General features: G+C 49.1%; 1 protein-coding gene across 1 annotated transcript in view; it reads left to right on the forward strand.

The window, feature by feature from the left end:
- Positions 1–20,107, forward strand: part of PLOD3 (procollagen-lysine,2-oxoglutarate 5-dioxygenase 3) — a 135,797-nt gene extending 115,690 nt beyond the window's left edge. The window contains 4 exon segments of the mRNA XM_075583818.1: positions 79–183; positions 16,611–16,757; positions 17,781–17,906; positions 19,592–20,107. Of these exon segments, the coding sequence (XP_075439933.1) occupies positions 79–183; positions 16,611–16,757; positions 17,781–17,906; positions 19,592–19,747 (534 nt within the window). The 3' untranslated portion in view covers positions 19,748–20,107.
- Positions 20,108–20,387: the final 280 nt, after the last annotated feature.

Consider the following 20,387-nt stretch of genomic DNA (forward strand, 5'->3'; position numbering starts at 1 on the left):
GTCCGTGTCCTGTCCCGTCCCCCCTCCCCCCCGCGCTCCTCATATCTCTCCATACCCCCGCTTATCTCTCCTCTGCAGCCCTGTCCTGATGTCTACTGGTTCCCAATCTTTAAGGACGTGATGTGTGACGAGTTTGTAGAGGAGATGGAGAACTTCGGACAGTGGTCAGGGGGCAGGAATGAGGTAAAACCAGGTGTCAGTCTGAATTATTGAGGGAAAACCAGGCGTCAATCTGAATTAAGTAAGGAAACCAGGTGTGAGTGTGAAATGTCCCAGGAGTGGTAATGTTTAAGCTCCGATTACTGTGTGTTTCCAGCTGGAGCGGTGTCTTGGGCACCGGGGTTAGGAACAGTGGCTGTTACCAGGAACACAGTCACGCTAATCTGGATTAATGTGGCAAAACAAGGTGTGAATCTGAAATAAAGGGAATCCAGTGTTCAATCTGGAATAAATGCCCTACGCTGATCATTGTGTATGACAAAGAAGAGAGTAACACTGCCAGAGCAGGACTTCAATGTCCCTTCTCTAATCATTGTGTAGGACAAGGCAGAGAGAAACACTGCCAGAGCAGGACTTCAATGTCCCCTCCCATCATTGTGTATGACGAGGCAGAGAGTAACACTGCCAGAGCAGGACTTCAATGTCCCGTCTCCAATCATTGTGTAGGACAAAGCAGAGAGTAACACTGCCAGAGCAGGACTTCAATGTCCCCTCTAATCATTGTGTAGGACAAGGCAGAGAGTAACACTGCCAGAGCAGGACTTCAATGTCCCGTCTCTAATCATTGTGTAGGACAAGGCAGAGAGAAACACTGCCAGAGCAGGACATCAATGTCCCGTCTCCAATCATTGTGTAGGACAAGGCAGAGAGTTACACTGCCAGAGCAGGACTTCAATGTCCCGTCTGTAATCATTGTGTAGGACAAAGCAGAGAGTAACACTGCCAGAGCAGGACTTCAATGTCCCGTCTCTAATCATTGTGTAGGACAAAGCAGAGAGTAACACTGCCAGAGCAGGACTTCAATGTCCCGTCTCTAATCATTGTGTAGGACAAGGCAGAGAGAAACACTGCCAGAGTAGGACTTCAATGTCCCGTCTCTAATCATTGTGTAGGACAAGGCAGAGAGAAACACTGCCAGAGCAGGACTTCAATGTCCCGTCTCTAATCATTGTGTAGGACAAGGCAGAGAGTAACACTGCCAGAGCAGGACTTCAATGTCCCGTCTCTAATCATTGTGTAGGACAAAGCCGAGAGTAACAGTGCCAGAGCAGGACTTCAATCTCCCGTCTCTAATCATTGTGTAGGACAAGGCAGAGAGTAACACTGCCAGAGCAGGACTTCAATGTCCCGTCTCCAATCATTGTGTAGGACAAGGCAGAGAGAAACACTGCCAGAGCAGGACTTCAATGTCCCGTCTCTAATCATTGTGTATGACAAAGCAGAGAGTAACACTGCCAGAGCAGGACTTCAATGTGCCGTCTCCAATCATTGTGTAGGACAAAGCAGAGAGAAACACTGCCAGAGCAGGACTTCAATGTCCCGTCTCCAATCATTGTGTAGGACAAGGCAGAGAGTAACACTGCCAGAGCAGGACTTCAATGTCCCGTCTCTAATCATTGTGTAGGACAAAGCAGAGAGTAACACTGCCAGAGCAGGACTTCAATGTCCCGTCTCTAATCATTGTGTAGGACAAAGCAGAGAGTAACACTGCCAGAGCAGGACTTCAATGTGCCGTCTCCAATCATTGTGTAGGACAAAGCAGAGAGTAACACTGCCAGAGCAGGACTTCAATGTGCCGTCTCCAATCATTGTGTAGGACAAAGCAGAGAGAAACACTGCCAGAGCAGGACTTCAATGTGCCGTCTCCAATCATTGTGTAGGACAAAGCAGAGAGAAACACTGGCAGAGCAGGACTTCAATGTCCCGTCTCCAATCATTGTGTATGACAAAGCAGAGAGTAACACTGCCAGAGTAGGACTTCAATGTCCCGTCTCTAATCATTGTGTAGGACAAAGCAGAGAGAAACACTGCCAGAGCAGGACTTCAATGTCCCGTCTCCAATCATTGTGTATGACAAAGCAGAGAGTAACACTGCCAGAGTAGGACTTCAATGTCCCGTCTCTAATCATTGTGTAGGACAAGGCAGAGAGAAACACTGCCAGAGCAGGACTTCAATGTCCCGTCTCTAATCATTGTGTAGGACAAGGCAGAGAGTAACACTGCCAGAGCAGGACTTCAATGTCCCGTCTCTAATCATTGTGTAGGACAAGGAGAGAGTAACACTGCCAGAGCAGGACTTCAATGTCCCGTCTCTAATCATTGTGTAGGACAAAACAGAGAGTAACACTGCCAGAGCAGGACTTCAATGTCCCGTCTCTAATCATTGTGTATGACAAAGCAGAGAGTAACACTGCCAGAGCAGGACTTCAATGTCCCATCTCTAATCATTGTGTAGGACAAGGCAGAGAGTAACACTGCCAGAGCAGGACTTCAATGTCCCGTCTCTAATCATTGTGTATGACAAGGCAGAGAGTAACCCTGTCAGAGCAGGACTTCAATGTCCCGTCTCTAATCATTGTGTAGGACAAGGCAGAGAGTAACACTGCCAGAGCAGGACTTCAATGTCCCGTCTCTAATCATTGTGTAGGACAAGGCAGAGAGTAACACTGCCAGAGCAGGACTTCAATGTCCCGTCTCCAATCATTGTGTAGGACAAAGCAGAGAGTAACACTGCCAGAGCAGGACTTCAATGTCCCGTCTCTAATCATTGTGTAGGACAAGGCAGAGAGTAACACTGCCAGAGCAGGACTTCAATGTCCCGTCTCTAATCATTGTGTATGACAAGGCAGAGAGTAACACTGCCAGAGCAGGACTTCAATGTCCCGTCTCTAATCATTGTGTATGACGAGGCAGAGAGAAACACTGCCAGAGCAGGACATCAATGTCCCGTCTCTAATCATTGTGTAGGACAAGGCAGAGAGTAACACTGCCAGAGCAGGACTTCAATGTCCCATCTCTAATCATTGTGTAGGACAAGGCAGAGAGTAACACTGCCAGAGCAGGACTTCAATGTCCCGTCTCTAATCATTGTGTAGGACAAGGCAGAGAGTAACACTGCCAGAGCAGGACTTCAATGTCCCATCTCTAATCATTGTGTATGACAAGGCAGAGAGTAACACTGCCAGAGCAGGACTTCAATGTCCCGTCTGTAATCATTGTGTAGGACAAGGCAGAGAGTAACACTGCCAGAGCAGGACTTCAATGTCCCGTCTCTAATCATTGTGTAGGACAAAGCAGAGAGTAACACTGCCAGAGCAGGACTTCAATGTCCCGTCTCTAATCATTGTGTAGGACAAGGCAGAGAGTAACACTGCCAGAGCAGGACTTCAATGTCCCGTCTCCAATCATTGTGTAGGACAAGGCAGAGAGTTACACTGCCAGAGCAGGACTTCAATGTCCCGTCTCTAATCATTGTGTAGGACAAAGCAGAGAGTAACACTGCCAGAGCAGGACTTCAATGTCCCGTCTCTAATCATTGTGTAGGACAAAGCAGAGAGTAACACTGCCAGAGCAGGACTTCAATGTCCCGTCTCCAATCATTGTGTAGGACAAAGCAGAGAGAAACACTGCCAGAGCAGGACTTCAATGTCCCGTCTCTAATCATTGTGTAGGACAAGGCAGAGAGTAACACTGCCAGAGCAGGACTTCAATGTCCCGTCTCTAATCATTGTGTAGGACAAGGCAGAGAGTAACACTGCCAGAGCAGGACTTCAATGTCCCGTCTCTAATCATTGTGTAGGACAAGGCAGAGAGAAACACTGCCAGAGCAGGACTTCAATGTCCCGTCTCTAATCATTGTGTAGGACAAGGCAGAGAGTAACACTGCCAGAGCAGGACTTCAATGTCCCGTCTCTAATCATTGTGTAGGACAAGGCAGAGAGTAACACTGCCAGAGCAGGACTTCAATGTCCCGTCTCCAATCATTGTGTAGGACAAAGCAGAGAGTAACACTGCCAGAGCAGGACTTCAATGTCCCGTCTCTAATCATTGTGTAGGACAAGGCAGAGAGTAACACTGCCAGAGCAGGACTTCAATGTCCCGTCTCTAATCATTGTGTATGACAAGGCAGAGAGTAACACTGCCAGAGCAGGACTTCAATGTCCCGTCTCTAATCATTGTGTAGGACAAGGCAGAGAGAAACACTGCCAGAGCAGGACTTCAATGTCCCGTCTCTAATCATTGTGTAGGACAAGGCAGAGAGTAACACTGCCAGAGCAGGACTTCAATGTCCCGTCTCCAATCATTGTGTAGGACAAAGCAGAGAGTAACACTGCCAGAGCAGGACTTCAATGTCCCGTCTCCAATCATTGTGTAGGACAAAGCAGAGAGTAACACTGCCAGAGCAGGACTTCAATGTCCCGTCTCTAATCATTGTGTATGACGAGGCAGAGAGTAACACTGCCAGAGTAGGACTTCAATGTCCCGTCTCCAATCATTGTGTAGGACAAAGCAGAGAGTAACACTGCCAGAGCAGGACTTCAATGTCCCATCTCTAATCATTGTGTATGACAAGGCAGAGAGTAACACTGCCAGAGCAGGACTTCAATGTCCCATCTCTAATCATTGTGTATGACAAGGCAGAGAGTAACACTGCCAGAGCAGGACTTCAATGTCCCGTCTGTAATCATTGTGTAGGACAAGGCAGAGAGTAACACTGCCAGAGCAGGACTTCAATGTCCCCTCTCATCATTGTGTAGGACAAAGCAGAGAGTAACACTGCCAGAGCAGGACTTCAATGTCCCGTCTCTAATCATTGTGTAGGACAAGGCAGAGAGTAACACTGCCAGAGCAGGACTTCAATGTCCCGTCTCTAATCATTGTGTATGACAAGGCAGAGAGTAACACTGCCAGAGCAGGACTTCAATGTCCCGTCTCTAATCATTGTGTATGACGAGGCAGAGAGAAACACTGCCAGAGCAGGACATCAATGTCCCGTCTCTAATCATTGTGTAGGACAAGGCAGAGAGTAACACTGCCAGAGCAGGACTTCAATGTCCCATCTCTAATCATTGTGTAGGACAAGGCAGAGAGTAACACTGCCAGAGCAGGACTTCAATGTCCCGTCTCTAATCATTGTGTAGGACAAGGCAGAGAGTAACACTGCCAGAGCAGGACTTCAATGTCCCATCTCTAATCATTGTGTATGACAAGGCAGAGAGTAACACTGCCAGAGCAGGACTTCAATGTCCCGTCTGTAATCATTGTGTAGGACAAGGCAGAGAGTAACACTGCCAGAGCAGGACTTCAATGTCCCGTCTCTAATCATTGTGTATGACGAGGCAGAGAGTAACACTGCCAGAGTAGGACTTCAATGTCCCGTCTCCAATCATTGTGTAGGACAAAGCAGAGAGTAACACTGCCAGAGCAGGACTTCAATGTCCCATCTCTAATCATTGTGTATGACAAGGCAGAGAGTAACACTGCCAGAGCAGGACTTCAATGTCCCATCTCTAATCATTGTGTATGACAAGGCAGAGAGTAACACTGCCAGAGCAGGACTTCAATGTCCCGTCTGTAATCATTGTGTAGGACAAGGCAGAGAGTAACACTGCCAGAGCAGGACTTCAATGTCCCCTCTCATCATTGTGTAGGACAAAGCAGAGAGTAACACTGCCAGAGCAGGACTTCAATGTCCCGTCTCTAATCATTGTGTAGGACAAGGCAGAGAGTAACACTGCCAGAGCAGGACTTCAATGTCCCGTCTCTAATCATTGTGTATGACAAGGCAGAGAGTAACACTGCCAGAGCAGGACTTCAATGTCCCGTCTCTAATCATTGTGTATGACGAGGCAGAGAGAAACACTGCCAGAGCAGGACATCAATGTCCCGTCTCTAATCATTGTGTAGGACAAGGCAGAGAGTAACACTGCCAGAGCAGGACTTCAATGTCCCATCTCTAATCATTGTGTAGGACAAGGCAGAGAGTAACACTGCCAGAGCAGGACTTCAATGTCCCGTCTCTAATCATTGTGTAGGACAAGGCAGAGAGTAACACTGCCAGAGCAGGACTTCAATGTCCCATCTCTAATCATTGTGTATGACAAGGCAGAGAGTAACACTGCCAGAGCAGGACTTCAATGTCCCGTCTGTAATCATTGTGTAGGACAAGGCAGAGAGTAACACTGCCAGAGCAGGACTTCAATGTCCCGTCTCTAATCATTGTGTAGGACAAAGCAGAGAGTAACACTGCCAGAGCAGGACTTCAATGTCCCGTCTCTAATCATTGTGTAGGACAAGGCAGAGAGTAACACTGCCAGAGCAGGACTTCAATGTCCCGTCTCCAATCATTGTGTAGGACAAGGCAGAGAGTTACACTGCCAGAGCAGGACTTCAATGTCCCGTCTCTAATCATTGTGTAGGACAAAGCAGAGAGTAACACTGCCAGAGCAGGACTTCAATGTCCCGTCTCTAATCATTGTGTAGGACAAAGCAGAGAGTAACACTGCCAGAGCAGGACTTCAATGTCCCGTCTCCAATCATTGTGTAGGACAAAGCAGAGAGAAACACTGCCAGAGCAGGACTTCAATGTCCCGTCTCTAATCATTGTGTAGGACAAGGCAGAGAGTAACACTGCCAGAGCAGGACTTCAATGTCCCGTCTCTAATCATTGTGTAGGACAAGGCAGAGAGTAACACTGCCAGAGCAGGACTTCAATGTCCCGTCTCTAATCATTGTGTAGGACAAGGCAGAGAGAAACACTGCCAGAGCAGGACTTCAATGTCCCGTCTCTAATCATTGTGTAGGACAAGGCAGAGAGTAACACTGCCAGAGCAGGACTTCAATGTCCCGTCTCTAATCATTGTGTAGGACAAGGCAGAGAGTAACACTGCCAGAGCAGGACTTCAATGTCCCGTCTCCAATCATTGTGTAGGACAAAGCAGAGAGTAACACTGCCAGAGCAGGACTTCAATGTCCCGTCTCTAATCATTGTGTAGGACAAGGCAGAGAGTAACACTGCCAGAGCAGGACTTCAATGTCCCGTCTCTAATCATTGTGTATGACAAGGCAGAGAGTAACACTGCCAGAGCAGGACTTCAATGTCCCGTCTCTAATCATTGTGTAGGACAAGGCAGAGAGAAACACTGCCAGAGCAGGACTTCAATGTCCCGTCTCTAATCATTGTGTAGGACAAGGCAGAGAGTAACACTGCCAGAGCAGGACTTCAATGTCCCGTCTCCAATCATTGTGTAGGACAAAGCAGAGAGTAACACTGCCAGAGCAGGACTTCAATGTCCCGTCTCCAATCATTGTGTAGGACAAAGCAGAGAGTAACACTGCCAGAGCAGGACTTCAATGTCCCGTCTCTAATCATTGTGTATGACGAGGCAGAGAGTAACACTGCCAGAGTAGGACTTCAATGTCCCGTCTCCAATCATTGTGTAGGACAAAGCAGAGAGTAACACTGCCAGAGCAGGACTTCAATGTCCCATCTCTAATCATTGTGTATGACAAGGCAGAGAGTAACACTGCCAGAGCAGGACTTCAATGTCCCATCTCTAATCATTGTGTATGACAAGGCAGAGAGTAACACTGCCAGAGCAGGACTTCAATGTCCCGTCTGTAATCATTGTGTAGGACAAGGCAGAGAGTAACACTGCCAGAGCAGGACTTCAATGTCCCCTCTCATCATTGTGTAGGACAAAGCAGAGAGTAACACTGCCAGAGCAGGACTTCAATGTCCCGTCTCTAATCATTGTGTAGGACAAGGCAGAGAGTAACACTGCCAGAGCAGGACTTCAATGTCCCGTCTCTAATCATTGTGTATGACAAGGCAGAGAGTAACACTGCCAGAGCAGGACTTCAATGTCCCGTCTCTAATCATTGTGTATGACGAGGCAGAGAGAAACACTGCCAGAGCAGGACATCAATGTCCCGTCTCTAATCATTGTGTAGGACAAGGCAGAGAGTAACACTGCCAGAGCAGGACTTCAATGTCCCATCTCTAATCATTGTGTAGGACAAGGCAGAGAGTAACACTGCCAGAGCAGGACTTCAATGTCCCGTCTCTAATCATTGTGTAGGACAAGGCAGAGAGTAACACTGCCAGAGCAGGACTTCAATGTCCCATCTCTAATCATTGTGTATGACAAGGCAGAGAGTAACACTGCCAGAGCAGGACTTCAATGTCCCGTCTGTAATCATTGTGTAGGACAAGGCAGAGAGTAACACTGCCAGAGCAGGACTTCAATGTCCCGTCTCTAATCATTGTGTAGGACAAAGCAGAGAGTAACACTGCCAGAGCAGGACTTCAATGTCCCGTCTCTAATCATTGTGTAGGACAAGGCAGAGAGTAACACTGCCAGAGCAGGACTTCAATGTCCCGTCTCCAATCATTGTGTAGGACAAGGCAGAGAGTTACACTGCCAGAGCAGGACTTCAATGTCCCGTCTCTAATCATTGTGTAGGACAAAGCAGAGAGTAACACTGCCAGAGCAGGACTTCAATGTCCCGTCTCTAATCATTGTGTAGGACAAAGCAGAGAGTAACACTGCCAGAGCAGGACTTCAATGTCCCGTCTCCAATCATTGTGTAGGACAAAGCAGAGAGAAACACTGCCAGAGCAGGACTTCAATGTCCCGTCTCTAATCATTGTGTAGGACAAGGCAGAGAGTAACACTGCCAGAGCAGGACTTCAATGTCCCGTCTCTAATCATTGTGTAGGACAAGGCAGAGAGTAACACTGCCAGAGCAGGACTTCAATGTCCCGTCTCTAATCATTGTGTAGGACAAGGCAGAGAGAAACACTGCCAGAGCAGGACTTCAATGTCCCGTCTCCAATCATTGTGTAGGACAAAGCAGAGAGTAATCCTGCCAGAGCAGGACTTCAATGTCCCGTCTCTAATCATTGTGTAGGACAAGGCAGAGAGAAACACTGCCAGAGCAGGACTTCAATGTCCCGTCTCTAATCATTGTGTAGGACAAGGCAGAGAGAAACACTGCCAGAGCAGGACTTCAATGTCCCGTCTCTAATCATTGTGTAGGACAAAGCAGAGAGAAACACTGCCAGAGCAGGACTTCAATGTCCCGTCTCTAATCATTGTGTAGGACAAGGCAGAGAGTAACACTGCCAGAGCAGGACTTCAATGTCCCGTCTCTAATCATTGTGTAGGACAAGGCAGAGAGTAACACTGCCAGAGCAGGACTTCAATGTCCCGTCTCTAATCATTGTGTAGGACAAAGCAGAGAGAAACACTGCCAGAGCAGGACTTCAATGTCCCGTCTCTAATCATTGTGTAGGACAAGGCAGAGAGTAACACTGCCAGAGTAGGACTTCAATGTCCCGTCTCTAATCATTGTGTAGGACAAGGCAGAGAGTAACACTGCCAGAGTAGGACTTCAATGTGCCGTTTCTAATCATTGTGTAGGACAAAGCAGAGAGAAACACTGCCAGAGCAGGACTTCAATGTCCCGTCTCTAATCATTGTGTAGGACAAGGCAGAGAGTAACACTGCCAGAGCAGGACTTCAATGTCCCGTCTCCAATCATTGTGTAGGACAAGGCAGAGAGAAACACTGCCAGAGCAGGACTTCAATGTCCCGTCTCTAATCATTGTGTATGACAAGGCAGAGAGTAACACTGCCAGAGCAGGACTTCAATGTCCCGTCTCTAATCATTGTGTAGGACAAAGCAGAGAGTAACACTGCCAGAGCAGGACTTCAATGTGCCGTCTCTAATCATTGTGTAGGACAAAGCAGAGAGTAACACTGCCAGAGCAGGACTTCAATGTCCCCTCTAATCATTGTGTAGGACAAGGCAGAGAGTAACACTGCCAGAGCAGGACTTCAATGTCTCTCTCATCATTGTGTATGACAAGGCAGAGAGAAACACTGCCAGAGCAGGACTTCAATGTCCCGTCTCCAATCATTGTGTATGACAAAGCAGAGAGTAACACTGCCAGAGTAGGACTTCAATGTCCCGTCTCCAATCATTGTGTATGACAAGGCAGAGAGTAACACTGCCAGAGCAGGACTTCAATGTCCCGTCTCCAATCATTGTGTATGACAAGGCAGAGAGTAACACTGCCAGAGTAGGACTTCAATGTCCCGTCTCCAATCATTGTGTATGACAAGGCAGAGAGTAACACTGCCAGAGTAGGACTTCAATGTCCCGTCTCCAATCATTGTGTATGACAAGGCAGAGAGTAACACTGCCAGAGCAGGACTTCAATGTCTCTAATCATTGTGTAGGACAAAGCAGAGAGTAACCCTGCCAGAGCAGGACTTCAATGTCCCCTCTAATCATTGTGTAGGACAAAGCAGAGAGTAACACTGCCAGAGCAGGACTTCAATGTCCCGTCTCTAATCATTGTGTAGGAGAAGGCAGAGAGTAACACTGCCAGAGCAGGACTTCAATGTCCCCTCCCATCATTGTGTAGTACAAGGCAGAGAGTAACACTGCCAGAGCAGGACTTCAATGTCCCATCTCTAATCATTGTGTATGACAAGGCAGAGAGTAACACTGCCAGAGCAGGACTTCAATGTCCCGTCTCTAATCATTGTGTAGGACAAGGCAGAGAGAAACACTGCCAGAGCAGGACTTCAATGTCCCGTCTCTAATCATTGTGTAGGACAAGGCAGAGAGTAACACTGCCAGAGCAGGACTTCAATGTCCCGTCTCTAATCATTGTGTAGGACAAAGCAGAGAGTAACACTGCCAGAGCAGGACTTCAATTTCCCGTCTCTAATCATTGTGTATGACGAGGCAGAGAGTAACACTGCCAGAGCAGGACTTCAATGTCCCGTCTCTAATCATTGTGTAGGACAAGGCAGAGAGTAACACTGCCAGAGCAGGACTTCAATGTCCCGTCTCTAATCATTGTGTATGACGAGGCAGAGAGTAACACTGCCAGAGCAGGACTTCAATGTCCCCTCCCATCATTGTGTATGACGAGGCAGAGAGTAACACTGCCAGAGTAGGACTTCAATGTCCCCTCTAATCATTGTGTATGACGAGGCAGAGAGAAACACTGCCAGAGCAGGACTTCAATGTCCCATCTCTAATCATTGTGTATGACAAGGCAGAGAGTAACACTGCCAGAGCAGGACTTCAATGTCCCATCTCTAATCATTGTGTATGACAAGGCAGAGAGTAACACTGCCAGAGCAGGACTTCAATGTCCCGTCTCTAATCATTGTGTATGACAAGGCAGAGAGTAACACTGCCAGAGCAGGACTTCAATGTCCCGTCTCATCATTGTGTATGACGAGGCAGAGAGAAACACTGCCAGAGTAGGACTTCAATGTCCCGTCTCTAATCATTGTGTATGACAAGGCAGAGAGTAACACTGCCAGAGTAGGACTTCAATGTCCCGTCTCATCATTGTGTATGACAAAGCAGAGAGTAACACTGCCAGAGCAGGACTTCAATGTCCCGTCTCTAATCATTGTGTATGACAAAGCAGAGAGTAACACTGCCAGAGCAGGACTTCAATGTCCCGTCTCATCATTGTGTAGGACAAGGCAGAGAGTAACACTGCCAGAGCAGGACTTCAATGTCCCGTCTCTAATCATTGTGTATGACAAAGCAGAGAGTAACACTGCCAGAGCAGGACTTCAATGTCCCGTCTCATCATTGTGTATGACAAGGCAGAGAGTAATCCTGCCAGAGCAGGACTTCAATGTCCCATCTCTAATCATTGTGTAGGACAAAGCAGAGAAAAACCCTGCCAGAGCAGGACTTCAATGTCCCGTCTCTAATCATTGTGTAGGACAAAGCAGAGAGAAACACTGCCAGAGCAGGACTTCAATGTCCCATCTCTAATCATTGTGTAGGACAAGGCAGAGAGAAACACTGCCAGAGCAGGACTTCAATGTCCCATCTCTAATCATTGTGTAGGACAAGGCAGAGAGAAACACTGCCAGAGCAGGACTTCAATGTCCCGTCTCTAATCATTGTGTAGGACAAGGCAGAGAGTTACACTGCCAGAGCAGGACTTCAATGTCCCGTCTCTAATCATTGTGTAGGACAAAGCAGAGAGTAACACTGCCAGAGCAGGACTTCAATGTCCCGTCTCTAATCATTGTGTAGGACAAGGCAGAGAGTAACACTGCCAGAGCAGGACTTCAATCTCCCGTCTCTAATCATTGTGTAGGACAAAGCAGAGAGTAACACTGCCAGAGCAGGACTTCAATGTCCCATCTCTAATCATTGTGTAGGACAAGGCAGAGAGTAACACTGCCAGAGCAGGACTTCAATGTCCCGTCTCTAATCATTGTGTATGACAAGGCAGAGAGTAACACTGCCAGAGCAGGACTTCAATGTCCCGTCTCTAATCATTGTGTAGGACAAGGCAGAGAGTTACACTGCCAGAGCAGGACTTCAATGTCCCGTCTCTAATCATTGTGTATGACAAGGCAGAGAGTAACACTGCCAGAGCAGGACTTCAATGTCCCGTCTCTAATCATTGTGTAGGACAAGGCAGAGAGTTACACTGCCAGAGCAGGACTTCAATGTCCCGTCTCTAATCATTGTGTAGGACAAGGCAGAGAGAAACACTGCCAGAGCAGGACTTCAATGTCCCGTCTCATCATTGTGTAGGACAAGGCAGAGAGTAACACTGCCAGAGCAGGACTTCAATGTCCCGTCTCTAATCATTGTGTAGGACAAAGCAGAGAGTAACACTGCCAGAGCAGGACATCAATGTCCCGTCTCTAATCATTGTGTAGGACAAAGCAGAGAGTGACACTGCCAGAGCAGGACTTCAATGTCCCGTCTCTAATCATTGTGTAGGACAAGGCAGAGAGAAACACTGCCAGAGCAGGACTTCAATGTCCCATCTCTAATCATTGTGTAGGACAAGGCAGAGAGTAACACTGCCAGAGCAGGACTTCAATGTACCGTCTCTAATCATTGTGTAGGACAAAGCAGAGAGTAACACTGCCAGAGCAGGACATCAATGTCCCGTCTCTAATCATTGTGTAGGACAAAGCAGAGAGTGACACTGCCAGAGCAGGACTTCAATGTCCCGTCTCTAATCATTGTGTAGGACAAAGCAGAGAGTAACACTGCCAGAGCAGGACGTCAATGTCCCGTCTCATCATTGTGTAGGACAAGGCAGAGAGTAACACTGCCAGAGCAGGACTTCAATGTCCCGTCTCTAATCACTGTGTAGGACAAGGCAGAGAGTAACACTGCCAGAGCAGGACATCAATGTCCCGTCTCATCATTGTGTAGGACAAGGCAGAGTGTAACACTGCCAGAGCAGGACATCAATGTCCCGTCTCTAATCATTGTGTATGACAAAGCAGAGAGTGACACTGCCAGAGCAGGACTTCAATGTCCCGTCTCCAATCATTGTGTAGGACAAGGCAGAGAGTAACACTGCCAGAGCAGGACTTCAATGTCCCGTCTGTAATCATTGGTAGGACAAAGCAGAGAGTAACACTGCCAGAGCAGGACTTCAATGTCCCCTCTAATCATTGTGTAGGACAAAGCAGAGAGTAACACTGCCAGAGCAGGACTTCAATTTCCCGTCTCTAATCATTGTGTAGGACAAGGCAGAGAGTAACACTGCCAGAGCAGGACTTCAATGTCCCATCTCTAATCATTGTGTAGGACAAGGCAGAGAGTAACACTGCCAGAGCAGGACTTCAATGTCCCGTCTGTAATCATTGTGTAGGACAAGGCAGAGAGTAACACTGCCAGAGCAGGACTTCAATGTCCCGTCTCTAATCATTGTGTAGGACAAGGCAGAGAGTAACACTGCCAGAGCAGGACTTCAATGTCCCGTCTGTAATCATTGGTAGGACAAAGCAGAGAGTAACACTGCCAGAGCAGGACTTCAATGTCCCGTCTCTAATCATTGTGTAGGACAAGGCAGAGAGTAACACTGCCAGAGCAGGACTTCAATGTCCCGTCTCATCATTGTGTAGGACAAGGCAGAGAGTAACACTGCCAGAGCAGGACTTCAATTTCCCGTCTCTAATCATTGTGTAGGACAAGGCAGAGAGTAACACTGCCAGAGCAGGACTTCAATGTCCCATCTCTAATCATTGTGTAGGACAAGGCAGAGAGAAACACTGCCAGAGCAGGACTTCAATGTCCCGTCTCTAATCATTGTGTATGACAAAGCAGAGAGTAACACTGCCAGAGCAGGACTTCAATTTCCCGTCTCTAATCATTGTGTATGACGAGGCAGAGAGAAACACTGCCAGAGCAGGACTTCAATGTCCCGTCTCCAATCATTGTGTATGACAAAGCAGAGAGTAACACTGCCAGAGCAGGACTTCAATTTCCCGTCTCTAATCATTGTGTATGACAAAGCAGAGAGTAACACTGCCAGAGCAGGACTTCAATGTCCCGTCTCATCATTGTGTATGACAAGGCAGAGAGTAACACTGCCAGAGCAGGACTTCAATGTCCCATCTCTAATCATTGTGTATGACAAGGCAGAGAGTAACACTGCCAGAGCAGGACTTCAATGTCCCATCTCTAATCATTGTGTAGGACAAGGCAGAGAGTAACACTGCCAGAGCAGGACTTCAATGTCCCGTCTCTAATCATTGTGTAGGACAAGGCAGAGAGTAACACTGCCAGAGCAGGACTTCAATAACCCGTCTCTAATCATTGTGTATGACGAGGCAGAGAGTAACACTGCCAGAGCAGGACTTCAATGTCCCCTCCCATCATTGTGTATGACGAGGCAGAGAGAAACACTGCCAGAGTAGGACTTCAATGTCCCCTCTAATCATTGTGTATGACGAGGCAGAGAGAAACACTGCCAGAGCAGGACTTCAATGTCCCCTCTAATCATTGTGTAGGACAAAGCCGAGAGTAACCCTGCCAGAGCAGGACTTCAATGTCCCGTCTCTAATCATTGTGTATGACAAGGCAGAGAGTAACACTGCCAGAGCAGGACTTCAATGTCCCGTCTCATCATTGTGTATGACGAGGCAGAGAGTAACACTGCCAGAGTAGGACTTCAATGTCCCGTCTCTAATCATTGTGTAGGACAAGGCAGAGAGTAACACTGCCAGAGCAGGACTTCAATGTCCCGTCTCTAATCATTGTGTATGACAAGGCAGAGAGTAACACTGCCAGAGTAGGACTTCAATGTCCCGTCTCTAATCATTGTGTAGGACAAAGCAGAGAGTAACACTGCCAGAGCAGGACGTCAATGTCTCTCTCATCATTGTGTAGGACAAGGCAGAGAGTAACACTGCCAGAGCAGGACATCAATGTCCCGTCTCATCATTGTGTATGACAAAGCAGAGAGTAACACTGCCAGAGCAGGACTTCAATGTCCCGTCTCTAATCATTGTGTAGGACAAGGCAGAGAGTTAGGCCTTGGCCATGTTTACCGCTCCCGCTCAACACTGAGCCCCTACAGCCGCAATTAGAGCGGCTTTAGTAGGGGCTCACCTGCGCTTGCGGAAGCGCAGGTCTTAGGGGAATTTAAAATTCCCCCGCTTGCCGGCGCGACAGGCCGGTCACGTGAGCGGTTCGCCCGGGGGCGGGCCAGTGACGCGCCCGCCCCTGGCCCGCCCCCTTACGGCGAGCAGGACAAGCAACCGCAAGGCCAGGGAAAGCACCGCTTTTCCTGAGCCTCAGCGCGCATCAGCACGCCAGCGGTAAGCATGTCCAAGGCCTAACACTGCCAGAGCAGGACTACAATGTCCCCTCTCATCATTGTGTAGGACAAGGCAGAGAGTAACACTGCCAGAGCAGGACATCAATGTCCCGTCTCTAATCATTGTGTAGGACAAGGCAGAGAGTAACACTGCCAGAGCAGGACTTCAATGTCCCGTCTCTAATCATTGTGTAGGACAAGGCAGAGAGTAACACTGCCAGAGTAGGACTTCAATGTCCCGTCTCCAATCATTGTGTAGGACAAGGCAAAGAGTAACTCTGCCAGAGCAGGACTTCAATGTCCCGTCTCTAATCATTGTGTAGGACAAGGCAGAGAGAAACACTGCCAGAGCAGGACATCAATGTCCCGTCTCTAATCATTGTGTAGGACAAGGCAGAGAGTAACACTGCCAGAGCAGGACTTCAATGTCCCGTCTCTAATCATTGTGTAGGACAAGGCAGAGAGTAACACTGCCAGAGCAGGACGTCAATGTCCCGTCTCATCATTGTGTAGGACAAGGCAGAGAGTAACACTGCCAGAGCAGGACTTCAATTTCCCGTCTCTAATCATTGTGTAGGACAAGGCAGAGAGTAACACTGCCAGAGCAGGACTTCAATGTCCCGTCTCTAATCATTGTGTAGGACAAGGCAGAGAGTAACACTGCCAGAGCAGGACGTCAATGTCCCGTCTCATCATTGTGTAGGACAAGGCAGAGAGTAACACTGCCAGAGCAGGACTTCAATGTCCCATCTCTAATCATTGTGTAGGACAAGGCAGAGAGTAACACTGCCAGAGCAGGACTTCAATGTCCCGTCTCTAATCATTGTGTAGGACAAGGCAGAGAGTAACACTGCCAGAGCAGGACTTCAATGTCCCGTCTCTAATCATAATCCCTTACATCCTATTCCCTTCTCTCCCTTCTATTCTCCGCACGATTGTCTGACCCTGTATAATCTCTATCATTCGCCCCCCACCTCTTCAGGATCAGCGGCTGGCGGGCGGGTATGAAAATGTTCCCACCGTGGACATTCACATGAATCAGGTCGGGTTCCAGGAGGAGTGGTTAAAGTTCCTGCTGGAATACATCGCTCCTGTCACTGAGAAACTGTATCCAGGCTACTACACCAAGGTAATCCAGATTAACTACACCAAGGCAATCCAGATTACCGGTAACTACACCAAAGTAATCCAGATTAACTACACCAAGGTAATCTAGATTACCGGTAACTACACCAAGGTAATCCATATTAACTACACCAAAGTAATCCCGATTACCGGTAAATACACCAAGGTAATCCAGATTAACTACACCAAGGCAATCCAGATTAACTACACCAAAGTAATCCTGATTACCTGTAACTACACCAAGGTAATCCATATTAACTACACCAAAGTAATCCCGATTACCAGTAACTACACCAAGGTAATCCAGATTAACTACACCAAGGCAATCCAGATTAACTACACCAAAGTAATCCCGATTACCGGTAAATACACCAAGGCAATCCAGATTAACTACACCAAAGCAATCCAGATTAACTACACCAAAGTAATCCTGATTAACGGTAACTACACCAAGGTAATCCAGATTAACTACACCAAGGCAATCCAGATTACCGGTAACTACACCAAGGTAATCCAGATTAACTACACCAAGGCAATCCAGTTTACCGCCAACTGCACCAAGGTAATCCAGATTAACTACACCAAAGTAATCCTGATTAACGGTAACTACACCAAGGTAATCCAGATTAACTACACCAAGGCAATCCAGATTAACTACACCAAGGCAATCCAGGTTACCGCCAACTACACCAAAGTAATTCAGATTTACTACACCAAAGTAATCCAGATTAACTACACCAAAGTAATCCTGATTACCGGTAACTACACCAAGGTAATCCAAGATTAAATCATTCTAATTTAACAGGATGCCATTAAATCTAGATTAGGTCATTGAAACCTGAATAAATGAGTCTTCTCTCATCTGCCTAATCCAACCCAGTTTATTTAATCCATATTAAATGATCTAAATGACACCATCCAGATTAGCCAGGCTAATATGAAGCCTTTTCACGTAACATGTAATCGGAGTACATGCATTGGCCAGATTAAACTAAAGTGGGAACCCCCCTCTGATGTTCCCCACCAGGCCAAGGCGCTCCTGAACTTCATCGTCAGGTACCGACCCGACGAGCAGCCATCTCTGCGCCCGCACCACGACTCCTCCACCTTCACCATCAACATCGCGCTCAACCGCAAGGGGGTCGAGTATCAGGTCAGGCGCCCACTTTCCTTCACCCCATCATCTGTCCACCCTCCAGCTCTCTCCTCACCTTCAATTCCTCCCCTCTCTCTCCACACCTTTCCTACCTAATCCACACCTTTCCTCCCTTCCCTCCCCTCTCTCTCCACACCTTTCCTCCCTCCCCTCTCTCTCCACACCTTTCCTCCCTTCCCTCCCCTCTCTCTCCACACCTTTCCTCCCTCCCCTCCCCTCTCTCTCTACTCCTTTCCTCCCTTCCCTCCCCTCTCTCTCTACTCCTTTCCTCCCTTCCCTCCCCTCTCTCTCTACTCCTTTCCTCCCTTCCCTCCCCTCTCTCTCCACACCTTTCCTACCTAATCCACACCTTTCCTCCCTTCCCTCCCCTCTCTCTCCACACCTTTCCTCCCTCCCCTCTCTCCACACCTTTCCTCCCTTCCCTCCCCTCTCTCCACACCTTTCCTCCCTCCCCTCCCCTCTCTCTCTACTCCTTTCCTCCCTTCCCTCCCCTCTCTCTCTACTCCTTTCCTCCCTTCCCTCCCCTCTCTCTCTACTCCTTTCCTCCCTTCCCTCCCCTCTCTCTCCACACCTTTCCTCCCTTCCCTCCCCTCTCTCTTCACACCTTCCCTCCCCTCTCTCTCTCCACACCTTTCCTCCCTTCCCTCCCCTCTCCACACCTTTCCTCCCTTCCCTCCCCTCTCTCTCTACTCCTTTCCTCCCTTCCCTCCCCTCTCTCTACTCCTTTCCTCCCTTCCCTCCCCTCTCTCTCTACTCCTTTCCTCCCTTCCATCCCCTCTACTCCTTTCCTCCCTTCCATCCCCTCTCTCTACTCCTTTCCTCCCTCCCCTCTCTCTACTCCTTTCCTCCCTTCCCTCGCCTCTCTCCACACCTTTCCTCCCTCCCCTCTCTACTCCTTTTCCTTTCCTCCCTTCCCTCCCCTCTCTCGCTCTCTCCACACCTTTCCTCCCTTCCCTCCCCTCTCTCGCTCTCTCCACACCTTTCCTCCCTTCCCTTCCCCTCTCTCGCTCTCTCCACACCTTTCCTCCCCTCTCTCGCTCTCTCCACACCTTTCCTCCCTTCCCTCCCCTCTCCACACCTTTCCTCCCCTCTCCACACCTTTCCTCCCTCCCCTCTCTCCACGCCTTTCGTCCCTTCCCTCCCCTCTCTCCACACCTTTCCTCCCTTCCCTCCCTTCTCGCTCTCTCCTCCTTTCCTCCCTTCCCTCCACTCTCTCGCTCTCTCCACACCTTTCCTCCCTTCCCTCCCTTCTCGCTCTCTCCTCCTTTCCTCCCTGCCCGCCCCTTTCTCGCTCTCTCCACACCTTTCCTCCCTTCCCTCCCCTCTCTCTCCACACCTTTCCTCCTTGTATCCCCTCTCTCGCTCTCTCCACACCTTTCCTCCCTTCCCTCCCCTCTCTCTCCACACCTTTCCTCCTTGTATCCCCTCTCTCGCTCTCTCCACACCTTTCCTCCCTTCCCTCCCCTCTCTCTCCACACCTTTCCTCCTTGTATCCCCTCTCTCGCTCACTCCACACCTTTCCTCCCTTCCCTCCCTTCTCGCTCTCTCCTCCTTTCCTCCCTGCCCTCCCCTTTCTCGCTCTCTCCACACCTTTCCTCCCTTCCCTCCCCTCTCTCTCCACACCTTTCCTCCTTGTATCCCCTCTCTCGCTCTCTCTCACCTTTCCTCCCTTTCTCACCCAGGGAGGCGGCTGTAGTTTCCTCCGCTACAACTGCAAAGTGGAGTCTCCGCGTAAGGGCTGGTCCATCATTCACCCAGGACGTCTCACCCACTACCACGAGGGTCTCCCCACCACCAGCGGGACACGCTACATAATGATCTCATTCGTGGACCCCTGAGCCAGCGACCACGTCCCTCCTCTCAGACAGGCAGGAGACTGCGAAACGCAGAATAAACAAGCCCAGCAGGGCGGCGCTCCTATCCCGAGGCAAGGACCACCAATTCCCCCCGAACATTAAAGGTGCTGGGTGCAGAGGTCACGCTAAGAGCACATGCTAAGCTTGAATTTCAACATGGTCCGTGTGCGATGGCGCCCTACGTAGAAGTATGACCATGGTCTTCCTCTTCAGTCTGTATCTTCTCTCCCGTCCCGTCCTACCCCCCCCCCCCAATGGATTCAACACTGTAAATCCGACCATTTTCCAGAGGCTGACAAAATGGCCGCCACATTCACCTGAGTAATGCCACAGTCACGCTAATGGGAGATGTGTGGTCCGATGAGCTAATGTCTTCCTTCCCTCCTCACTCCGGCCCTTCCCTCCTCACTCCGGCCCTTTCTCTCCTCACTCCGGCCCTTCCCTCCGCACTCCGGCCCTTTCCCTCCTCACTCCGGCCCTTCTCTCCTCACTCCGGCCCTTCTCTCCTCACTCCGGCCCTTTCTCTCCTCACTCCGGCCCTTCTCTCCTCACTCCGGCCCTTCTCTCCTCACTCCGGCCCTTCTCTCCTCACTCCGGCCCTTCCCTCCTCACTCCGGCCCTT

This window comes from Ascaphus truei, unplaced genomic scaffold (genome assembly GCF_040206685.1).
Source record: "Ascaphus truei isolate aAscTru1 unplaced genomic scaffold, aAscTru1.hap1 HAP1_SCAFFOLD_385, whole genome shotgun sequence".
Classification (NCBI taxonomy): domain Eukaryota; kingdom Metazoa; phylum Chordata; class Amphibia; order Anura; family Ascaphidae; genus Ascaphus; species Ascaphus truei.